At 62.9% G+C, this 14,958-nt stretch overlaps 1 protein-coding gene across 13 annotated transcripts in view; it reads right to left on the bottom strand.

The window, feature by feature from the left end:
* Nucleotides 1–133: 133 nt before the first annotated feature.
* The window catches only part of NBEAL2 (neurobeachin like 2), a 30,631-nt gene continuing 15,806 nt past the window's right edge, over nucleotides 134–14,958 (bottom strand). For 9 of the 13 annotated variants that reach the window (XM_029242245.1, XM_029242249.1, XM_029242243.1 and 6 more), the window contains 42 exons: nucleotides 14,298–14,899; nucleotides 14,083–14,215; nucleotides 13,877–13,996; nucleotides 13,350–13,671; nucleotides 13,031–13,113; nucleotides 12,824–12,916; nucleotides 12,454–12,631; nucleotides 12,191–12,324; nucleotides 11,659–11,818; nucleotides 11,307–11,409; nucleotides 10,986–11,139; nucleotides 10,723–10,881; nucleotides 10,376–10,535; nucleotides 10,115–10,200; nucleotides 9,435–9,950; nucleotides 8,594–8,772; nucleotides 8,340–8,499; nucleotides 7,962–8,099; nucleotides 7,513–7,869; nucleotides 7,276–7,425; nucleotides 6,969–7,126; nucleotides 6,701–6,825; nucleotides 6,482–6,617; nucleotides 5,846–6,006; nucleotides 5,431–5,747; nucleotides 5,235–5,330; nucleotides 4,809–4,933; nucleotides 4,584–4,724; nucleotides 4,291–4,421; nucleotides 4,065–4,174; nucleotides 3,857–3,974; nucleotides 3,652–3,749; nucleotides 3,465–3,581; nucleotides 2,751–2,840; nucleotides 2,555–2,664; nucleotides 2,214–2,386; nucleotides 2,006–2,100; nucleotides 1,632–1,748; nucleotides 1,377–1,535; nucleotides 1,152–1,300; nucleotides 672–807; nucleotides 134–587 (listed from right to left, as the gene is read on the bottom strand). In XM_029242245.1, the coding sequence (XP_029098078.1) occupies nucleotides 486–587; nucleotides 672–807; nucleotides 1,152–1,300; nucleotides 1,377–1,535; nucleotides 1,632–1,748; nucleotides 2,006–2,100; nucleotides 2,214–2,386; nucleotides 2,555–2,664; nucleotides 2,751–2,840; nucleotides 3,465–3,581; nucleotides 3,652–3,749; nucleotides 3,857–3,974; nucleotides 4,065–4,174; nucleotides 4,291–4,421; nucleotides 4,584–4,724; nucleotides 4,809–4,933; nucleotides 5,235–5,330; nucleotides 5,431–5,747; nucleotides 5,846–6,006; nucleotides 6,482–6,617; nucleotides 6,701–6,825; nucleotides 6,969–7,126; nucleotides 7,276–7,425; nucleotides 7,513–7,869; nucleotides 7,962–8,099; nucleotides 8,340–8,499; nucleotides 8,594–8,772; nucleotides 9,435–9,950; nucleotides 10,115–10,200; nucleotides 10,376–10,535; nucleotides 10,723–10,881; nucleotides 10,986–11,139; nucleotides 11,307–11,409; nucleotides 11,659–11,818; nucleotides 12,191–12,324; nucleotides 12,454–12,631; nucleotides 12,824–12,916; nucleotides 13,031–13,113; nucleotides 13,350–13,671; nucleotides 13,877–13,996; nucleotides 14,083–14,215; nucleotides 14,298–14,899 (6,951 nt within the window). In that variant the 3' untranslated portion in view covers nucleotides 134–485. The remainder of the gene's footprint in view (nucleotides 588–671; nucleotides 808–1,151; nucleotides 1,301–1,376; nucleotides 1,536–1,631; nucleotides 1,749–2,005; nucleotides 2,101–2,213; nucleotides 2,387–2,554; nucleotides 2,665–2,750; nucleotides 2,841–3,464; nucleotides 3,582–3,651; nucleotides 3,750–3,856; nucleotides 3,975–4,064; nucleotides 4,175–4,290; nucleotides 4,422–4,583; nucleotides 4,725–4,808; nucleotides 4,934–5,234; nucleotides 5,331–5,430; nucleotides 5,748–5,845; nucleotides 6,007–6,481; nucleotides 6,618–6,700; nucleotides 6,826–6,968; nucleotides 7,127–7,275; nucleotides 7,426–7,512; nucleotides 7,870–7,961; nucleotides 8,100–8,339; nucleotides 8,500–8,593; nucleotides 8,773–9,434; nucleotides 9,951–10,114; nucleotides 10,201–10,375; nucleotides 10,536–10,722; nucleotides 10,882–10,985; nucleotides 11,140–11,306; nucleotides 11,410–11,658; nucleotides 11,819–12,190; nucleotides 12,325–12,453; nucleotides 12,632–12,823; nucleotides 12,917–13,030; nucleotides 13,114–13,349; nucleotides 13,672–13,876; nucleotides 13,997–14,082; nucleotides 14,216–14,297; nucleotides 14,900–14,958) is intronic. The other 4 variants (XM_029242246.1, XM_029242256.1, XM_029242244.1 and 1 more) reach the window with 1 other exon arrangement.

Here is a 14,958-nt window from a genome sequence, read left to right as displayed (position 1 = left end):
GGACAAGGGCGGTGTGGTTGGGGAGGGACGGGTCGCCGCAGGTGCTCATGGACCAGGGGGACGCTAGCCCGGGACTGTGGCCAGGGGCGGGTTGAGACGCCGCGCGTGCACATATGCTTGGAGGCGGAACAGCTACAAAACTAGTCCAGGTTTATTGCTGAGATGCGAGAGCGGGGGGCCGCCCTTAGGATTAAGGCCACGGCCCGGCCCCTGTACTCTGCCGGGACGGGGGCTTGGGAACCTGGGCTCCCTACCCCAGGCTGTGCAAAAAGTGCTGTGCGGCTGCTGAGGCCAGCGCTGGGACTCCGGGAGGCCCCTCTGCCGGCGAGGGGCGGGACTTCCTGGAGTGATATCGCCCACCAATCCCTGAGCTGGGCAGAGGTGGGGCCCCGCCCACCCCCTGCCAGAGTGTGGGCTGGATGTCACCCTCTCCTTGGACTCCTGGGCGAGGCCCTCTGCGCGGCGGGGCGGGGAAGGGCAGGCTGTCAGCGCGCCTCTCCAGGGTTGTACTCTGTCTCCCCAGAGGACACCTGGGAGATGCGCCGGGAGGATCGCCACAGCTTCCGCGCTAACTGGCTGCTGCGCACCTGGTAGGAGCAGGAGCAGGCTGGGGTCAGCCAGGACCGTCGTTTCCCCATCCCGTTCGAGGCCCTCCCGGCCCTCATCCTCACCTCAGAGGGCTGCCCTGCGCCGACCACGATAAGCTTGCCGTCTTCCAAGCCCACGAGCACGTGGCTGCGCTCCTTGGTCACAGCCACGCTACGGATGGGCACCTTCATGGGCAGGGGAGGCGCGGCCGGCAGCAGTCTGGAGGGAGGGAGGGGGGATATATATATACGAACTCGCAACTACAAGGAAGCTGTGATCCAGCAGATAGATGTCTCTCCATTCTCCCATCTACCTCCCAGTCCTCATTTGAAGGATGACTCGATTAAAATCCTGACACAGAAAGGGACCTCCCACAAGTGTGTGGCTAAGGGAGGCCCAGGGCAAGATCTCCCCATTGGGGGATGGGAGGACAGGTGACAGGCCTTGAAGAATGTGTCCACAGACATGTAAAGGGGATGTGGGTCCACGGGGGCACCTCCTAGTGTCCTCTGCCAATGACCACCACCCTGAAGTATCACAAACCCATAAACAGTGGGGCTCACTTGTTCAAATGGAGGATGTGCAGGGCACACTGGGCTGTGCCCAGCAGAACAAAGTCCTCCGTCACCGCGAGGGCTGTGGGCTGCTCTACCAAGGGCAGTGAAGCCCGCAACCTCCCGTTCACCGAGTACAGGTGCAAGGAGTAGGTGACCTGGAGGAAGCAGGAGGTGTCAGCAAGGACAGAATCCCAACCACCCCTATCTTGGCTGGGCGCCCCTTTCCCGTACCTGGGCCCCCAGACGCTCCCGCGCTGAGCTCTGCACCAGGATCTGGCCCTCAGACCCCAGCGCCAGGTGGGACACAGGTCCAGGCAACGTGGCTCCTGGGTGCCTTAGTGCGGCCACAAACTGGCCACGGCGTACAGTGTGGATGATCACAGTTCCGTCCTGCAGGAAGGCAGCTTAGGGTGCTAGGCAGGGGTGTGTGAGCTCCAGGGGCAGTGCCCAGCAAACAGCCTCCCCTGGACACAGGCATACACACACCTCGGATCCAGACACCGCCATGTCAAGTTCAGTGCTGATGGCCACACAGCTCACTGCAGCCTCATGCCCGTATAGGACCTGCACAGGCTTTGATGCCAGCCCCACCGAGAGACCACCCTGTGGGGAACACCAGAGCTGGCTCAGGACTGGGGCCTCCCACTACCTTGGCCCCTGAGTGAGTGAGAAGGCTAAAGCTCAGAAAAGTGAAGGTCTTGTCCAAAGCTGGAGAGCTGGAGGGCTGTGGAGCCCCAGACTTGCTCATGGTAGCAGAGGGAAGGAGAAGAGAACAGGGCAGGACTGGAGAGGCCCACTGAGGGGCAGATGGACTGCAGATCTGGACTATGGCGGCCCCGGAGGGCTGCCACCCAGCATACCTGCTGCAGGAGCCGCCACACCATGCATGTGGTGTCCCGGGAGCCTGAGATGAGGTAGATGCCACAGGTGTCCAGTGAAAGGCAGGTTACTACATCTGAATGGAGAGGGGAGGGGAGGGTACCAGCAGAACAGAGTGGTTACTCCCTCCCTGGCCAGCCTTGGAACCCTACTCCCACCTGCACACCCCGAGTCCAAGACTGCACATACCGAGGTGGCAGCTGAGCTGCTTCAACAGCTTGCCCCGGGGTAGTGACGTCACCCGCAGGCTGCCATCCCAGTGGCCACCACTGAACACCAGCTTTCCGTCTGGGGCTGCTGCCAGGGCCTGCCCACTCACACCACCGCCTGGCACCCAAGGGCCACTCAGCAGTCGCTGTACCCTGCCCCAGTGAGGAGGACCACAGGTGAGGCCAGGCCACAAGGGAGAGCCCAGGCCCTCAGAAATCTTGGCCAGAGCCTGCAGCTGGCCTGCATTCTGTTTGGGTGGGGAGATGACTTGGGGTGCAGGGTATTTAGAGCCCACCCCTGTCCACAGCCCTCTGTCTTACTTGGGGTTGCCCACGGTGGGGTCTTTGCTGAAGCTGAAGTAATTGCTTATATTACGGTCATAGGGCAACCAGCTGTGGGTGCCCAGTAGCCCACTGGCACTCACAGTCACCTGCGGGCAAGAGGGGACAGAGGTGGGTTTGGGGCAGAGTCAGAAAGGGGTTGGAGCTGAGATGGGGCCCGGCCCAGTGCACTTACCAAAAGGTCTGCGGAGCCCTGGGTAATGAAGGAATGGGGCTGCCGGTGGGGAACCAGGGCCAGCACTAGGGGCACGCCATCACTGATGACCTGCAGGGGGCGGAGCAAGGCTAGCTGTGCCTGAGCAGCCAGCTAGGGCTCTCACTACACTACCTGCTCCCTGGAACACGACTCAGTCCCTGGCCCTCAGCCCCCAGGGGTCACAGGCTAGGCATCATGCAGACAGAGGTCCCTCAGAGAGACAGGCATCAGAGACCAGTGTGCCTTCAGGGCGTCTCAGAAAGTGAGTGAGAAACCAGATGGACAAGGAAGATCCTTCCAGGGTGTCAAGCTTGGTTTCAGCTGTGGTCATCCCAACCCATTACTCCACGGCTCTGAGCCTGCTAGCAGGAGGAGAGAAGAGCCTAAACACGTCAGACTTGGGGGCATTCTGGGATGCAGACAGGAAGGTGAGGTAGAGTATCTAAGGCCGGACTCCCTCCTTCTGGTCTCCCTAAGGATGGTCAGGTGAGTCAACACCTTGTCCTGACTCTTCCTCACGAAGAAGGCATCCCACCCGCACTCCCATCTCCTGTGATGTTTACCTCTTTTTCTAAGATGTCTTAGCATCAGTGACCTTGATTTAGGTTTTCCACCTGCCCCAAGAGGCTGGTAAGGACAACGGGATTCAACGAATTTCACAAAGTAAGAAGTCGAGACCCTGCCTCCTCTCACCTCTGCGAAGAAGGCCTTGAGCTGGTCCAGGTGCTGGAAGATGCTAGGTGAGTTAGTGTCCAGACGTGCAAGGCGTTGGGCTGCTTCCTCAGCTGAAAGCCGAGCTGGATGTGGCTCCTGTGGGCAAGTGGCCGATAAGCACTGTGGCCAGGGCATCCCTGACCACTGTCTTCCAAGCTGGCCTTACCTTCAGCAGCTGACAGGGTGTCTGCCCGAAGTTGCTGATAATGCCCTCCAGAGCCTTCCGTTCCCGCTCATCTGCCACTTGGTCCAGGTCCACGGCCCCTGAGCATCAGACAGGAAGGGCAGGGCAGTCAGGACTCCCTCTGTGCCCACCGCACTCACCCCTCCTCTGTGTCCCGGCTCCCACTTGAGTCAAGGACACTGCTCACCCTCATAGGTGCAGTAATAGAAGACGTTGAGGGCCTCCTCTGCAGCTGGCCCCCGCTGCTTGTAGCCAAAGATGAGGTCGATCCACTCGTGGAGGTGGGCGGACACATATTCTGACTCCTGGGGGCGGGGAGGAGGCAGTCAGTCCAGGAACGGCTGACCCCCCCCACCAACCCCGGCTGCCCGCCTGTCTGCGTGTGCTCATCTCACCAGAGCCCGGCGGTGCTGCTGGATGAAGTCCTCAGGAGAGCTGGCCCACGGGGGCAGCACCACGTCGCCTACCTTCTCGTTGGTCAGCTGCAGGCAGCCCAGGTCAAAGCCTGGCACAGAAGACTGGGTCAGCTGTCTCTCTGCGCCACCTTCACCTGCTCCCTGGCCACCGCCCCCAACCCGAGCCCTCCATCCCCACACCTCCTGCCCCGACGCCAGCTCCTACCGTTCTGGTTCTCCAGGAAATCAGGGAAGTAGAAGAACTCTGGGATGAGCTCCTTCACATCGGCTGGGCTCTCCAGGCGGGCCTGCCAGGCTGCTGCCACCGAGTGGAACTGCCGGTCAGAGCAGTCAAAGCTAGGGAGGGGCACAGGCCAAAGTGAGGTGGAGAGAAGGGAGACAGTGGGGGAGAAGGTGTGGCCGCAGGAAAGCCGGGAGCCAGAGGGTCCAGGATGCCTGGAAGACCCGCCTCTTCCCTTCATCCATGCTGCCCTGCCCCATCTGCCTGCCCCTCCGCACCGGCCACTCTGCAGCTGGACGTGCAGGGAGGTGAAGGGTTCCACGCGGATGAGGTAGTGCATCACACCTGCTGCGTTGGAATAGTGGGTGCCATAGTGGAATTTGTCAATGGTGCCCGCTGGGTCCTCGAAGCTCTCGTACCTAGAGCAACAGTCGGGGGGAGTCAGCAGAAGCCCTCCTCTTGTCCCTCCCAACCCCCGAGCCCAGCCTCACTCAGGCACTCACTTCTCTCTCACAAGCTGGGCATGCTTGGGATTCACCACACCGATGGGCTTGGACAGGTCCCGGAAGACGACGGGGTTGCTGAGGTCCAACGTTGGGGACACATAGTCCTGTAGGACCCAGGGGAACTGGCCGCCCACCCGGGCAGGAGCTGCATGAGGGTCCTGATGGCCTACCTGCCCTGCCCTCACCCTCACCCTCAAGAAGATGGGCGGAGCCCACAGGTGGGGATGCACCACGTGGAGGGGCTGCAGGGGAGCAGGAGGGACTGTCTGGGACAGGATTCCCTTCGGGGAGAACAGAGGCCAGGCCTCAGACAGCACCCGCCCAGGACCAAGCTCAGGGCTCAGTCCACCATCAGTACCCACACTTGGGTGAACCAGGGCTGGCAGACCAGAGGAGTGGGGGAGGTGGGGAGCACGCCCTCACCACAGGGTACTGCGACAAGTCATTGTAGGTCCGCCCCGCAATGGTGTTGAGTTGCATCAGGTACTCGAAGTTGGAGATCTCACGCTGTACCCATTTCTGGGGGGCAGGGGCAAGAGGTGAGCCAGCTGGGCTGCCAGCCCTCTTCCCAACCGCAGGGCCCTGACCTCACCCGATCCTCACGCTCCAGGGCTCTCACCTGGGTAAGGCCTGAGGCACGCAGCATCTCCTGAGGGGAGCGGCTGCTCAGGTAGCCTTGGGTAGGGGGTCGCAGGCGCAGGAGCCACGAGTACACCTGGTTCCGCACCTGGGTGTGGGGTGGGATGGGGCAGGGTTGGGGCCTGGGGGCCTGGCACGGAGATGAGGCCGTGGCCCCACCCATCTTGCAGGGGAAGTTGAGGAAGTAGTTGGCCTGATCAATGAAGAAGAGCTCAAGCGCCGAACGGCGCAGGTTGAAACGCCGCAGGTGGACCTCGCGGAGCTGGGCCAGTGGGCGCCGGAAGTCATGGCCGATGCCTGTGGGGACGGACAGCGAGTGCAGAAGTCACTCGCCCTGGCCCCACCGTACCCCAGCCATCCCTGCCGTCCCTCCGTCCCGTTCCATCAGAACACACCCTCCTCGGTTTCCACACGCTCAGCGCTGCCATCGTAGAAATACACGTGCTGTGTGGTGACCTCCAGCAGTCCTGGGACCACAGCCACCACTGTGACCAGCTGGCACTCAGCTGACAGCACCAGCTTCTCATGCTGCTCATCCAGTTCTGCGGCCTCCAACCTGGGGGCCAGCACCCACTTTAGGCACCAGACTCTGGGGTCCCCTTTCTGACAAGCCCAAGGACCACACTCTCGGAGTGCCACCAAGTCATGAGGTACACAGCTCATGACTCCCAGAGGAGGAGGAGCTGCCCAGGGTCCAGACTGACCACAGTCCCCGCCCCGAAACCTGGGCCTCTGAATGTCTTGCCAGGACACCAACCCCCGTCCCCAGCTTCCCTCACTCAGCCCCTGCCTGCTCCCATGGGCCCCCATCCTAGTCTGGTTTGTGTTTCTCAGTCCTGCTCTGGGGTGCCGAGCCATGAAAGAGCAACTGTCCATCCTGTTATAGCTGTGCCCAATACTCCCACCTGATTTTGGACCATCCCTTTCAGCGGGAGGGGAAACAGACTCCGGAGTCAATTCCACCACCGGCCAGCACACACTGGAGCAGACCCATTGCCCCCATCAATCAGCTCTTTCCCAGCCCCACTCACGCGGTCTCCAGCGCAGCCAGCTCATCCTCACCCAGCTGGTCTTCCTGCAGCTCCTCGGGTAGGCTGCTGACTTTGGCCTCTTTGGTCACTGCTAGAGGCAGGGAGGCCTCCTCTGTGGGTGTCAGGGGGGCCTCACCTGCAATGGGCCCAAGGGTGCTCAGCCAGAGACAAGACAGGGCGTACGAGGTTGGGTGGACCCAGCTCAGCACACCCTCTCACCCAGGTTGTCACGTAGGGCACTGGCTTCCAGGTGAGGGTTGAAGTGATGGTTGGGCACCAGCTTCAGACGCATGCGCGAGTATGTCTCAGCACTGGAGAGCTTCCAGCGGGGGGTGGGCGGGTCCCTACAGATACGTCCCCAGCGATGGTCACGGGCAGAAGGCTATAGACCTCTGGGTTCCTCCCAGGCTTCACCCCCAAAGGCACCCTCCCAGCTCCTCCCTCCCAAGCCCCACCCCACCCGGACTCCACCCAGAACCCCGCCCACCTCAGGGCCCAGGCCCCACAGGGGCTAGAGAGCTGACGCCACAGCGCCCCCCAGTGCAGCAGGGCGGTCGAGTGCTGCGCTGCCTGCTGCTTCAGGGCCGCTGTGTACCGCAGCCCCTCCAAGCGCGCCCGCCGCTGTGCAGGTTCCAGCACCAGCTCCTGAGGAGTGGGGGGGTGGGTAGGGTGGAGGAACGGGTGAGTCCCGCTGGCTGCTTCATGTGCTGTCCCTGTTTCTCCACTCCATCCCATCAGCCGTCCTCTGGGCCCACGTGTGGAGCAGCTCCCCGCCCCCCCCTCGGGTCGCACACCTGGAAGGCCCGACGACCGCGTGCCCGCTCCCGCTGGCGCCGCTGCCCACTGCTCATGAGCATGTCGTAGCAGGCATTCCAGAAGCCTGACATGAGGTCGTGGCTCTTAGCGTAGGTGTCCATTTCGAACTGCGACATGGTGGGCTGCACCTGGAGGATGGGACAGGGACAGGAGACCGGTGCTCGATGTGGGTCCCCAGCTCGCACTTCTCTGCCCGTGCCCCCAGCTCCAGGCACCTGCTTGTCGATGAAGTGACGCCATTCGGGGGTGGCACAAAAGGCCTGGAAGTCCTCGAAGAAGGTGGGGCTGCCGTTGGTGGGAGGCAGGGAAGGCAGCCCCCACTGCAGCCCCAGGGGCCCGTAGGCACGGTTCAGCAGTGTGCGCACCAGCGGTACCAGCCATGAGCAGCGCTCTGCAGCAGCGGCTGCAGCTGGGGGCTCCCCGTCCCCGGTGGGGGTCTCTGAGGCTGGGGTGTTCAGCGCCCGCGCCAGCACCGCCTCCAGCTTGGAGAGCACATAACAAGCTTCCTCCCGGCGCATGGGCACTGCAGTCTGCAGCAGTGCGTGCAGCTTTACATAAGCCTGGGCGTGCAGCTGTGGACCGAAGGGGTGCAGGTGTCACCAGCTACTCCCGGAGTTCCCTATACCCACCACACACCCTCCCCTCAGTCCCACCCTGTGCTCACCTGTGGGTCCTCCAGCAGAATGTAGCCAAGCACGAGGCGCAGGCCAATCTGTGCCATCTCTCGGAGATCTGCTGTGCCATCGGCCAGGTGCAGCCAGGCCCCCAGGCGATCAAGCAGGCTGCACACACCTTCAAAGAGCTGCCACACACCATATATTCCAGGCGGCCATCACCAGAGGAGGCCAAAAGCCCATGGGGCAAGAGCAAGGTAAGGTTTGGGCTGGAGGCCAGGGAGGGTTTGTACATACAGATAAACCTACGCTCACAGATTGCGGAGCTGATGAACCCATGACGGCACACGGGTACTCATCCACCTCCCAGACCAGATGCCCTCAGGTGCACGAGAACGTTGAGCACGTGCCCCTCGGAGCTGTCATACCTTCTCACTCCACAGCTCCTGGTTACCGTGGCCCTCGGCGCACAGGAAGTCCTGCAGCAGGCGCAGCAGCCAGAGCGCCTGCTGGGTGAGGCTGGCCAGGACCCCAAGGGGGGCCTCTTTGATGTCGGTCAGGGCTGACTCCAGCATCATCTCCAGGAGGCTGGAGAGGGGCGAGGGACTCAGGTGTCTACCTGACCGCCTTCTTGGCCCCAGGTTTCCCCGAGGCTCTTCCCCCTCCTGAGTCACCCCCTCACCTGCGCTTGATGCAGTCTGGTGGGCGCACAAGCGTGGCCGAGGCCCCCAGCTGGGTGAGCACGGAGAAGACCTGGCCGCGCTCCCGCCAGGCAGCCTCGTCACTACCATCCACTCCCCGCCAAGTCACCGAGAACAGCACGTTGGTGAGCAGGTTACAAAGCTCCTCCTCACAGGTTTGCTGCGGACACAGGGGGTGTGTGGGGTGCAGGCTGGGGAGGGAGGCAATCACTGCCCCACTACCATCCCTGTTCAGCACGTCCGCCCACCCACTAGTAGGGACAGCAGGAAGCCGAGCCTTTGGCCAACAGCCGAGCCAGTCTGGTGCTAAAGGCCTAAACAGATGGTGTGGGCCTCAGCCACTGCCCGAGTTCCAGGGAGGATCCTGGGATTCCAGGACTCCTAAGAGGAGATGAGGTAGTTCACACGGTTACCTCACAGTCCTCACAGGCCTCAAGGACTGTCCTAGAATTCTCTGGAAGAATGCCATGGAATAAGCAGACGCCCACCCCCGGATCCAGAAGCACAGGCAGGACCCTTAGAGCAATACTGCCCACGGGCCCTGTGAAGTCCCTGCCTCACAGGCTCTCTAGGGCCTTCTGAAGCCTGGTTAGTGCCCCCAACTCTGTCTCAGCATGACTTGCCCTGTTCCAGAATACCCCCCACCCCCCAGGGAACACACTGCAGATAAAAGCTACGAGGCGGCAGCGCCAGACCCGAATAGCAGTTGTAGCCCTGATGTCAAATAGGGCAACACCTGTGGAAAAGCTACGCTGCCTGCCCCGTGTCCCAGAAGTGCCCTCCCTTGGTGCCGTACAGTGGTAGAGGGTGGGCCCGCCTCACCTGAGGGTTGCTTGTATTAGAGGTGTCATCCCCACTGATGGTGGGCTCTGGCAGGCTGCCATCCTCCAGCACATTGGAGAGACTGGAGCTGTGGCGGCCCTGGGCAATAGGGAAGGACCGGGGCCCATCCAGCGGGGAAGGGGTGCCAGGCTGGCTGGCTGGAGTGAGAGTCCCACTGCCACTGCCACCGCCAGCAGTATTGCCTGAACTCACACTGGCCCGGTCCGGGCCCAGCTCAAAGGGTGTGGAGAATGGGGAAAGAGCCTGGTAAAAGGCGTCAGGGTCAGGGCAGGGGACCTCCGCGGGCAGGAAGACGTCCGAAGGCTCAGGTGACTCAGTGGGTGGCTTGTGTAAGGCTGGCTCCGGGGAGGTGGGTGGCTCGGGGGTAAAGGGCAGGGGACTGCCAGCTGTGACGGCTTCCAGGACAAACAGCCGGGTCAGCACATCCTGCCAGCCGGCCTGTCGGGCCAGCAGCCGCACTACGTCTGGCTGTCCGTAGATGAGGTAGAAGAGCTGCTGGGCCAGGGCACAGCAAGTGAGGGACTCATCCGACAGCCTGCCCCAGCCCCTCCTCCTGGGGCCTTTGCATGAGAGGCCTCCAGAGACCCCTCGTCACAGGCAAAGTCCGCAGGGTAGAAGCCGCTCCCCAACCCCCAACAGAGCTTTCACTTCCCACTCACCTGACGACAGATGTCTAGGCGGGTGCTGAGGTCAGCCTGCAGGGACAGCTGCACCACAGCCAATAGATCTGAGAGGTTCAGGCAATCTGCGAAAACGGCCAGAAAAGGCCTGAGGGCCTGACCCCAGAGAGGGCTGTGCTCCTCTGCTGGCTCAGCCTTGGTCCCTTGGTACCAACACCTTCCCTATTCCCACCTGCTCTGGTTCCTGGATCCACATCACCCCTCTACTTGGCCTGCCTCTTGGCCCCAACCAGGTTGTACCTGCCCCCAGGAACAGCTTGAAGAGGCCCTGGCAGAGCTGGGGGGAAACGGCCCCCTCCGGCAGGCAGGCAACGAGACCCTGGAGGCCACACTCTCGCAGCCGGAGCCGCTGGCGGCTGCGCTCAGGTAAGCGCTCATTCTGCTGCAGTCTGCGCAGGATCTGTGTAGGGGTCGTCATCATGGGGAAAGTTACTGTAGGAGGGTGAGTCACCACGCAGGAGTGTGGCTCCAAGAGAGGCCTGCAAAGGCAGCTTCACCCACCAGCCTAAGGCCTTCTGCACCTCTCTGGACTCAGGCGGGGGCCCCCGTGAATTAGGTTGCCAGGGTCAGGAGTGAGCTGAGTGTACCTTGCAGACTCGGTCGGGCAGCAAGGGCGTGGGCCTTGGCCGCACCAGCAGTGCCAGCAGCACCTCAAGGTTCCCTGGCTCCAGCAGGAAGACAGCCAGAGACTCCTGTGCTGGGGAGCCCTGCAGCAGTGCCAGCAGCAGGTCCAGCGCACCCAGCACCTGGGGATACAAAGTCTCACACTGAGCCGGCCACCCCCCAACCCTGAACGTGGTCCACACTCCACCCCTCCTCCTAGTCTCACCCTCGCCAACCTCCAGCTTACCTGGCCATCATCACCCGCAGCCGCCAGAAAGTTCAGCACCACCTGCAGGTCATCAGCGGAAGAGCTCCGCACCAGAAACTCCCGCGCCAGGCCCAGGAGTGAAGTCTGCACTGTGCGCAGGTCATCAGCCGCTAGGGGGCGCTCCCGCTGTAGGCTGGGCAGGTCCCAGCAGAAACATGCACCCAGGGCCAGGAGAACACAGGGGCATGGAGGGGAGAACAGGGCAAGTGGGCAGGTGAGCTGGGGGACTGAACAGACCTGCCCCCAAGGCCAGAAGCTGCAGTGTCAGCACCCCACCCCATCTGCCCCCACCAGCCTCACCTGTAGTGAGCGCGCAGAGCATCGAGGATGAACTGGACCCCATACTTCTTCCGCAGCTTTTGTCTATGCTCACGGACTATGCTAGACACGTACTGGATGTGGCCTAGGTGGGAATCGGCAGAGGGCTCAGGCTACCTGACTGAGCCGGGTCCCTTCCATCCTCCAAGATAGGGGCCATGCCCCTGCCAGACCTCCCTGCCCACCTCCACCCCCCACCAGGAGAGGATCATGGTCCCCTCAGATGCCTCAGGGCAGATATGTCCCCTCAGATCACCCACAGGGCTATAGCTTCTCAGAACCTCCACCAACATCCTGCCTGGCGGCAACCCCTTACCCAAGTCCCCACACCTACCCAGGCGCACAGCAAAGTCGCTAAGGGTCCAGAGGTGAAAGTTGAAGAGCAAATGCTGGTAGAGCAGGTACAGGAGGGGCCCACCGCCCTCGGCTGCCACCTGCTCCATCAGAAGCTGGGCAGACATGAGCACATTCATGTCCATGGCCCAGCTGGGGACCTGGAGGAGGACAGAGGAGCTGGGGTGAGATATCAGGCCCTGCCCGCCCACTCTCAGGCCTCCCAGTTTCCACCCTGCCCTGCACAGGCAGATGGACACAAGCATTCTGCCTGCTCAAAACGCTTCAGTGGCTCCCTGCCATCTCTGAAGTGCAAGCTCCCAGACTGCTGTGCAGATGCCCTGCTGTTCTGCTACTCCCCCCAGACCCTCTTAGCCAAACCCTGCCCAGCCTTTCAAGGCCCTGCTCAAATGCCACCTCTCCCAGGAGGCCCTCCCTGACTGATGCCATCAGGCTCCCCTTCTTGGTCCCTCCAATCAGTCCCCTTAGTCAGACAGGGCAGTCCCCTCCCCACCTGCCCCAGCAGGCCCCACCTTGCGCAGGAGGGCCCCAATGATGGCAGGCCCCTGGCACTGCACCAGGCTCTCCTGGTTCACAGCATGGCCCTGTAGGAAGTTCCGCAGCATCAGCAGAAAGGCAGCCACTGCATTCCTCTCCATTCGCTCCTCTACCGCCACCAGGAAGGGAACAGATGTACCTCAAAGGCCTGCCAGTGGCCACAGAGACCTCAAGCAGTCCAGTCCCCCAACCATGCCGAGATCTCCGCCCCCCCAGTTCAGGCAGCAGGGACACTTACCTGAGGACCTGCCCAGTGGGAGAAGCAGTCCCTGGGTGGCGTTGTGGCCAGAGGTCAGTTCGGGCCCCACAAGGTCATGTGTTTCCGCTGGACCTGCCTCGGCTTCTTGGGGCTGTGTAGCCACTCGTTCCAGCAGGGGCAGCAGGGCACCCATGCCTCCCACGCAATTCACCACATCCTGCGGGTGGGGGCCACCATGAGAGGGCAGCACCCAGCCATCTCCTGCCCCACTCCATCCCAGCAGACCCTCCAGTCTGGAAATCTGGGTCTCCTCAAGACCTCTCAGGGCACAGTGCCACTCCCCAGCCCGCCCTGTACACATGTGCCCATGCTCATGCTTCCTGCACACACTGCTCACGTGAGCACACACCTTCACGTCCCAGGTCTCCACCCTGTGGCCTGTCAGGCGGCCATCCAGCCCGTGACCAGGGGACAGGTCCAGGCAGATGTTGTTCTTACAGGCCTGCGGACAGGGGGTGAGCAGGCAGCAAGGCTCAGTGGAGGAGGTGGCGGGAGACAGAGGGTGGGAGGCAGGGGGAGGGAGCGGGATTAAGCCAACTGCCCACCTCCGCAGTACCTGAGGTGAGTAATGGAGGAGCAGCTTGGTGCCAAGTTCATGCAGTTCACCCTCGGGCTTGAAGGGTGCTGTCTCATTGGGCCCTGGGGGGTAGGCAGGGGGGCTTCAGACCTGGCTGGGCTTCTGGCCAAACCCCACACACAGCCTGCCTCTTCTCTGCCTGATAAGAGGACAGACCACCCCCCCCCCCCACCACAGGGACACCTTCCCCCCACCAGACCCCTCGTTTCTGGCCTGGGCACTTGTTGAGACCCAACCAGTTGGGTCCTGGGGCAAAGCGGTAGGGTCTGGGGCAGGGCACGGGGACGGCGCTGCATACCCAGGGTGCACAGGACCCGCAGGGCTGCCGCCTGCAGGGCTTCATGGAAGATGGCCACAGCCCCCAGCTCGCCCTCCAGGGATGTGGGGCTGCCCCACCGAGTGTCCTGTGTGCCTGCGAGGGTGGAGCTGATGCTGCCCTCCTGCAGAGGGGCCACCAGCCCGGACCCCCAGCCAAGCCCTGTGGTGGCTGGGACTGACTGGGAGCGGGTGAGGGAGGGGTGAGTGTGAGCCAGGGCAGCGGGGACAGGTGGTGCAGGCAGGCCCGTGGTGGTGGTCGTTGTGCGGTGCCCAGCAGAGCCGATACAGCAGGAGGAGAAAGGCTGTGGGGCCAGGGTTGGGGGAGTGGTCAGGTCACAGCAGAGCCTGGGGTTCCACTTGCATCCAGTTCCTTGGTGACCCCCAAGGCTGCACAGGCCCCAGAGGCTGAGGCCTGTGGGGTGGGGGAGGGGGAACACGGGGCTCCAGGCCCCACCCTGTCCAAGTGCCCCCAGCTGCCCAAGCCTCCCTAAACCCTGCCTGGCACACCTCACTAAGGGAGGGGCAGCGAAGGGGTGCCGTCTTCACCAGATGGCCGTCTTTGTAGACATGCACCAGGTTCTGGCTGAAGGGCCGGCGCCCGGGCACATGGACAATGGCCACACAGTGCTAGAACAGAAGCCACAACATCAGGTCACAGGTTGGGACGTGGTGTCCCCTCCACCTCCCTGGGCCACATGAGGACGGAGGCTCACCCAGGCAGAGTCAGCAAAGGACACTTCAGGCAAGCTCATGGTCAAGTACTCCTTCCGGGTGCACACGGCCACCACCAGGGTCCCAGCCGCCGTGAAGAAGGCTTCAAACCCTGAGCCGCTGCTGGTGAAGAAGCTGGGGGCAGGCCAAGCCAGTTATGCCCGCTGGTTCTCCTGCTCACCCTGGCACCGCGCCCTGGTCCCTAGCAGTCACCCACCTGTACAGTTGCTTTCGCTGGAGCGGCCGGGTGGGGCCCGGGGCAGGTGTTACAGCCGTGGGGTGCAGACACAGCCAGGCATGGAAGGTAAAGCCAGGTCCTGGCCATCGCTGCACAGGGGGTACCATGATACCCGCCATGCTGGGCGTGAGGTCAAAGTAGCACAGGGCTCGGGCCGGGCCCTGGTGCCGGGCCATGCCTGAGAGCGCGCGGATGACGGCACCTGCGTGTCGGGCAGCCCCGGCCTCAGCTCCACCCGGCCCTGAGTCCAGACCTGGTGGGGGACGAAGCAGGAGACGCAGCTCCAAGGGCCTTAGTGACACGTGGCCCAATGCTTGCAGCAGCGCCAGCAGCTGCTCCTGGCAGCGGGCCCCCAGGGCTACCCCCTCGCTGAGTGTCTCCAACAGGCAGCCCACCAGACCGGCCTGGACACACGTGGCACGGCTGGCAGGGCAGCTGTCACAGAGCCACCAGAGGCGCTGTGCTAGGAAGAGGCGCAGCTCAGCTGTGGGCAGTGCTGGCAGCCACCGCATCAGCACCAGCACCGGCTGCTCATTGCGGATTGGTGGTGGCGGACACGTGCCGTGGTCGCCCTCCACAGCCTGCGGGTGGAGAGAATGACAGTTCCCGGGCAACTGGCATGGCACAGGCCACCCTGCCA

This window comes from Monodon monoceros, unplaced genomic scaffold (genome assembly GCF_005190385.1).
Source record: "Monodon monoceros isolate NGI ecotype Baffin Bay Population unplaced genomic scaffold, NGI_Narwhal_1 Super_Scaffold_3, whole genome shotgun sequence".
Lineage (NCBI taxonomy): Eukaryota > Metazoa > Chordata > Mammalia > Artiodactyla > Monodontidae > Monodon > Monodon monoceros.
This window is presented reverse-complemented; position numbering and strand designations above follow the sequence as displayed.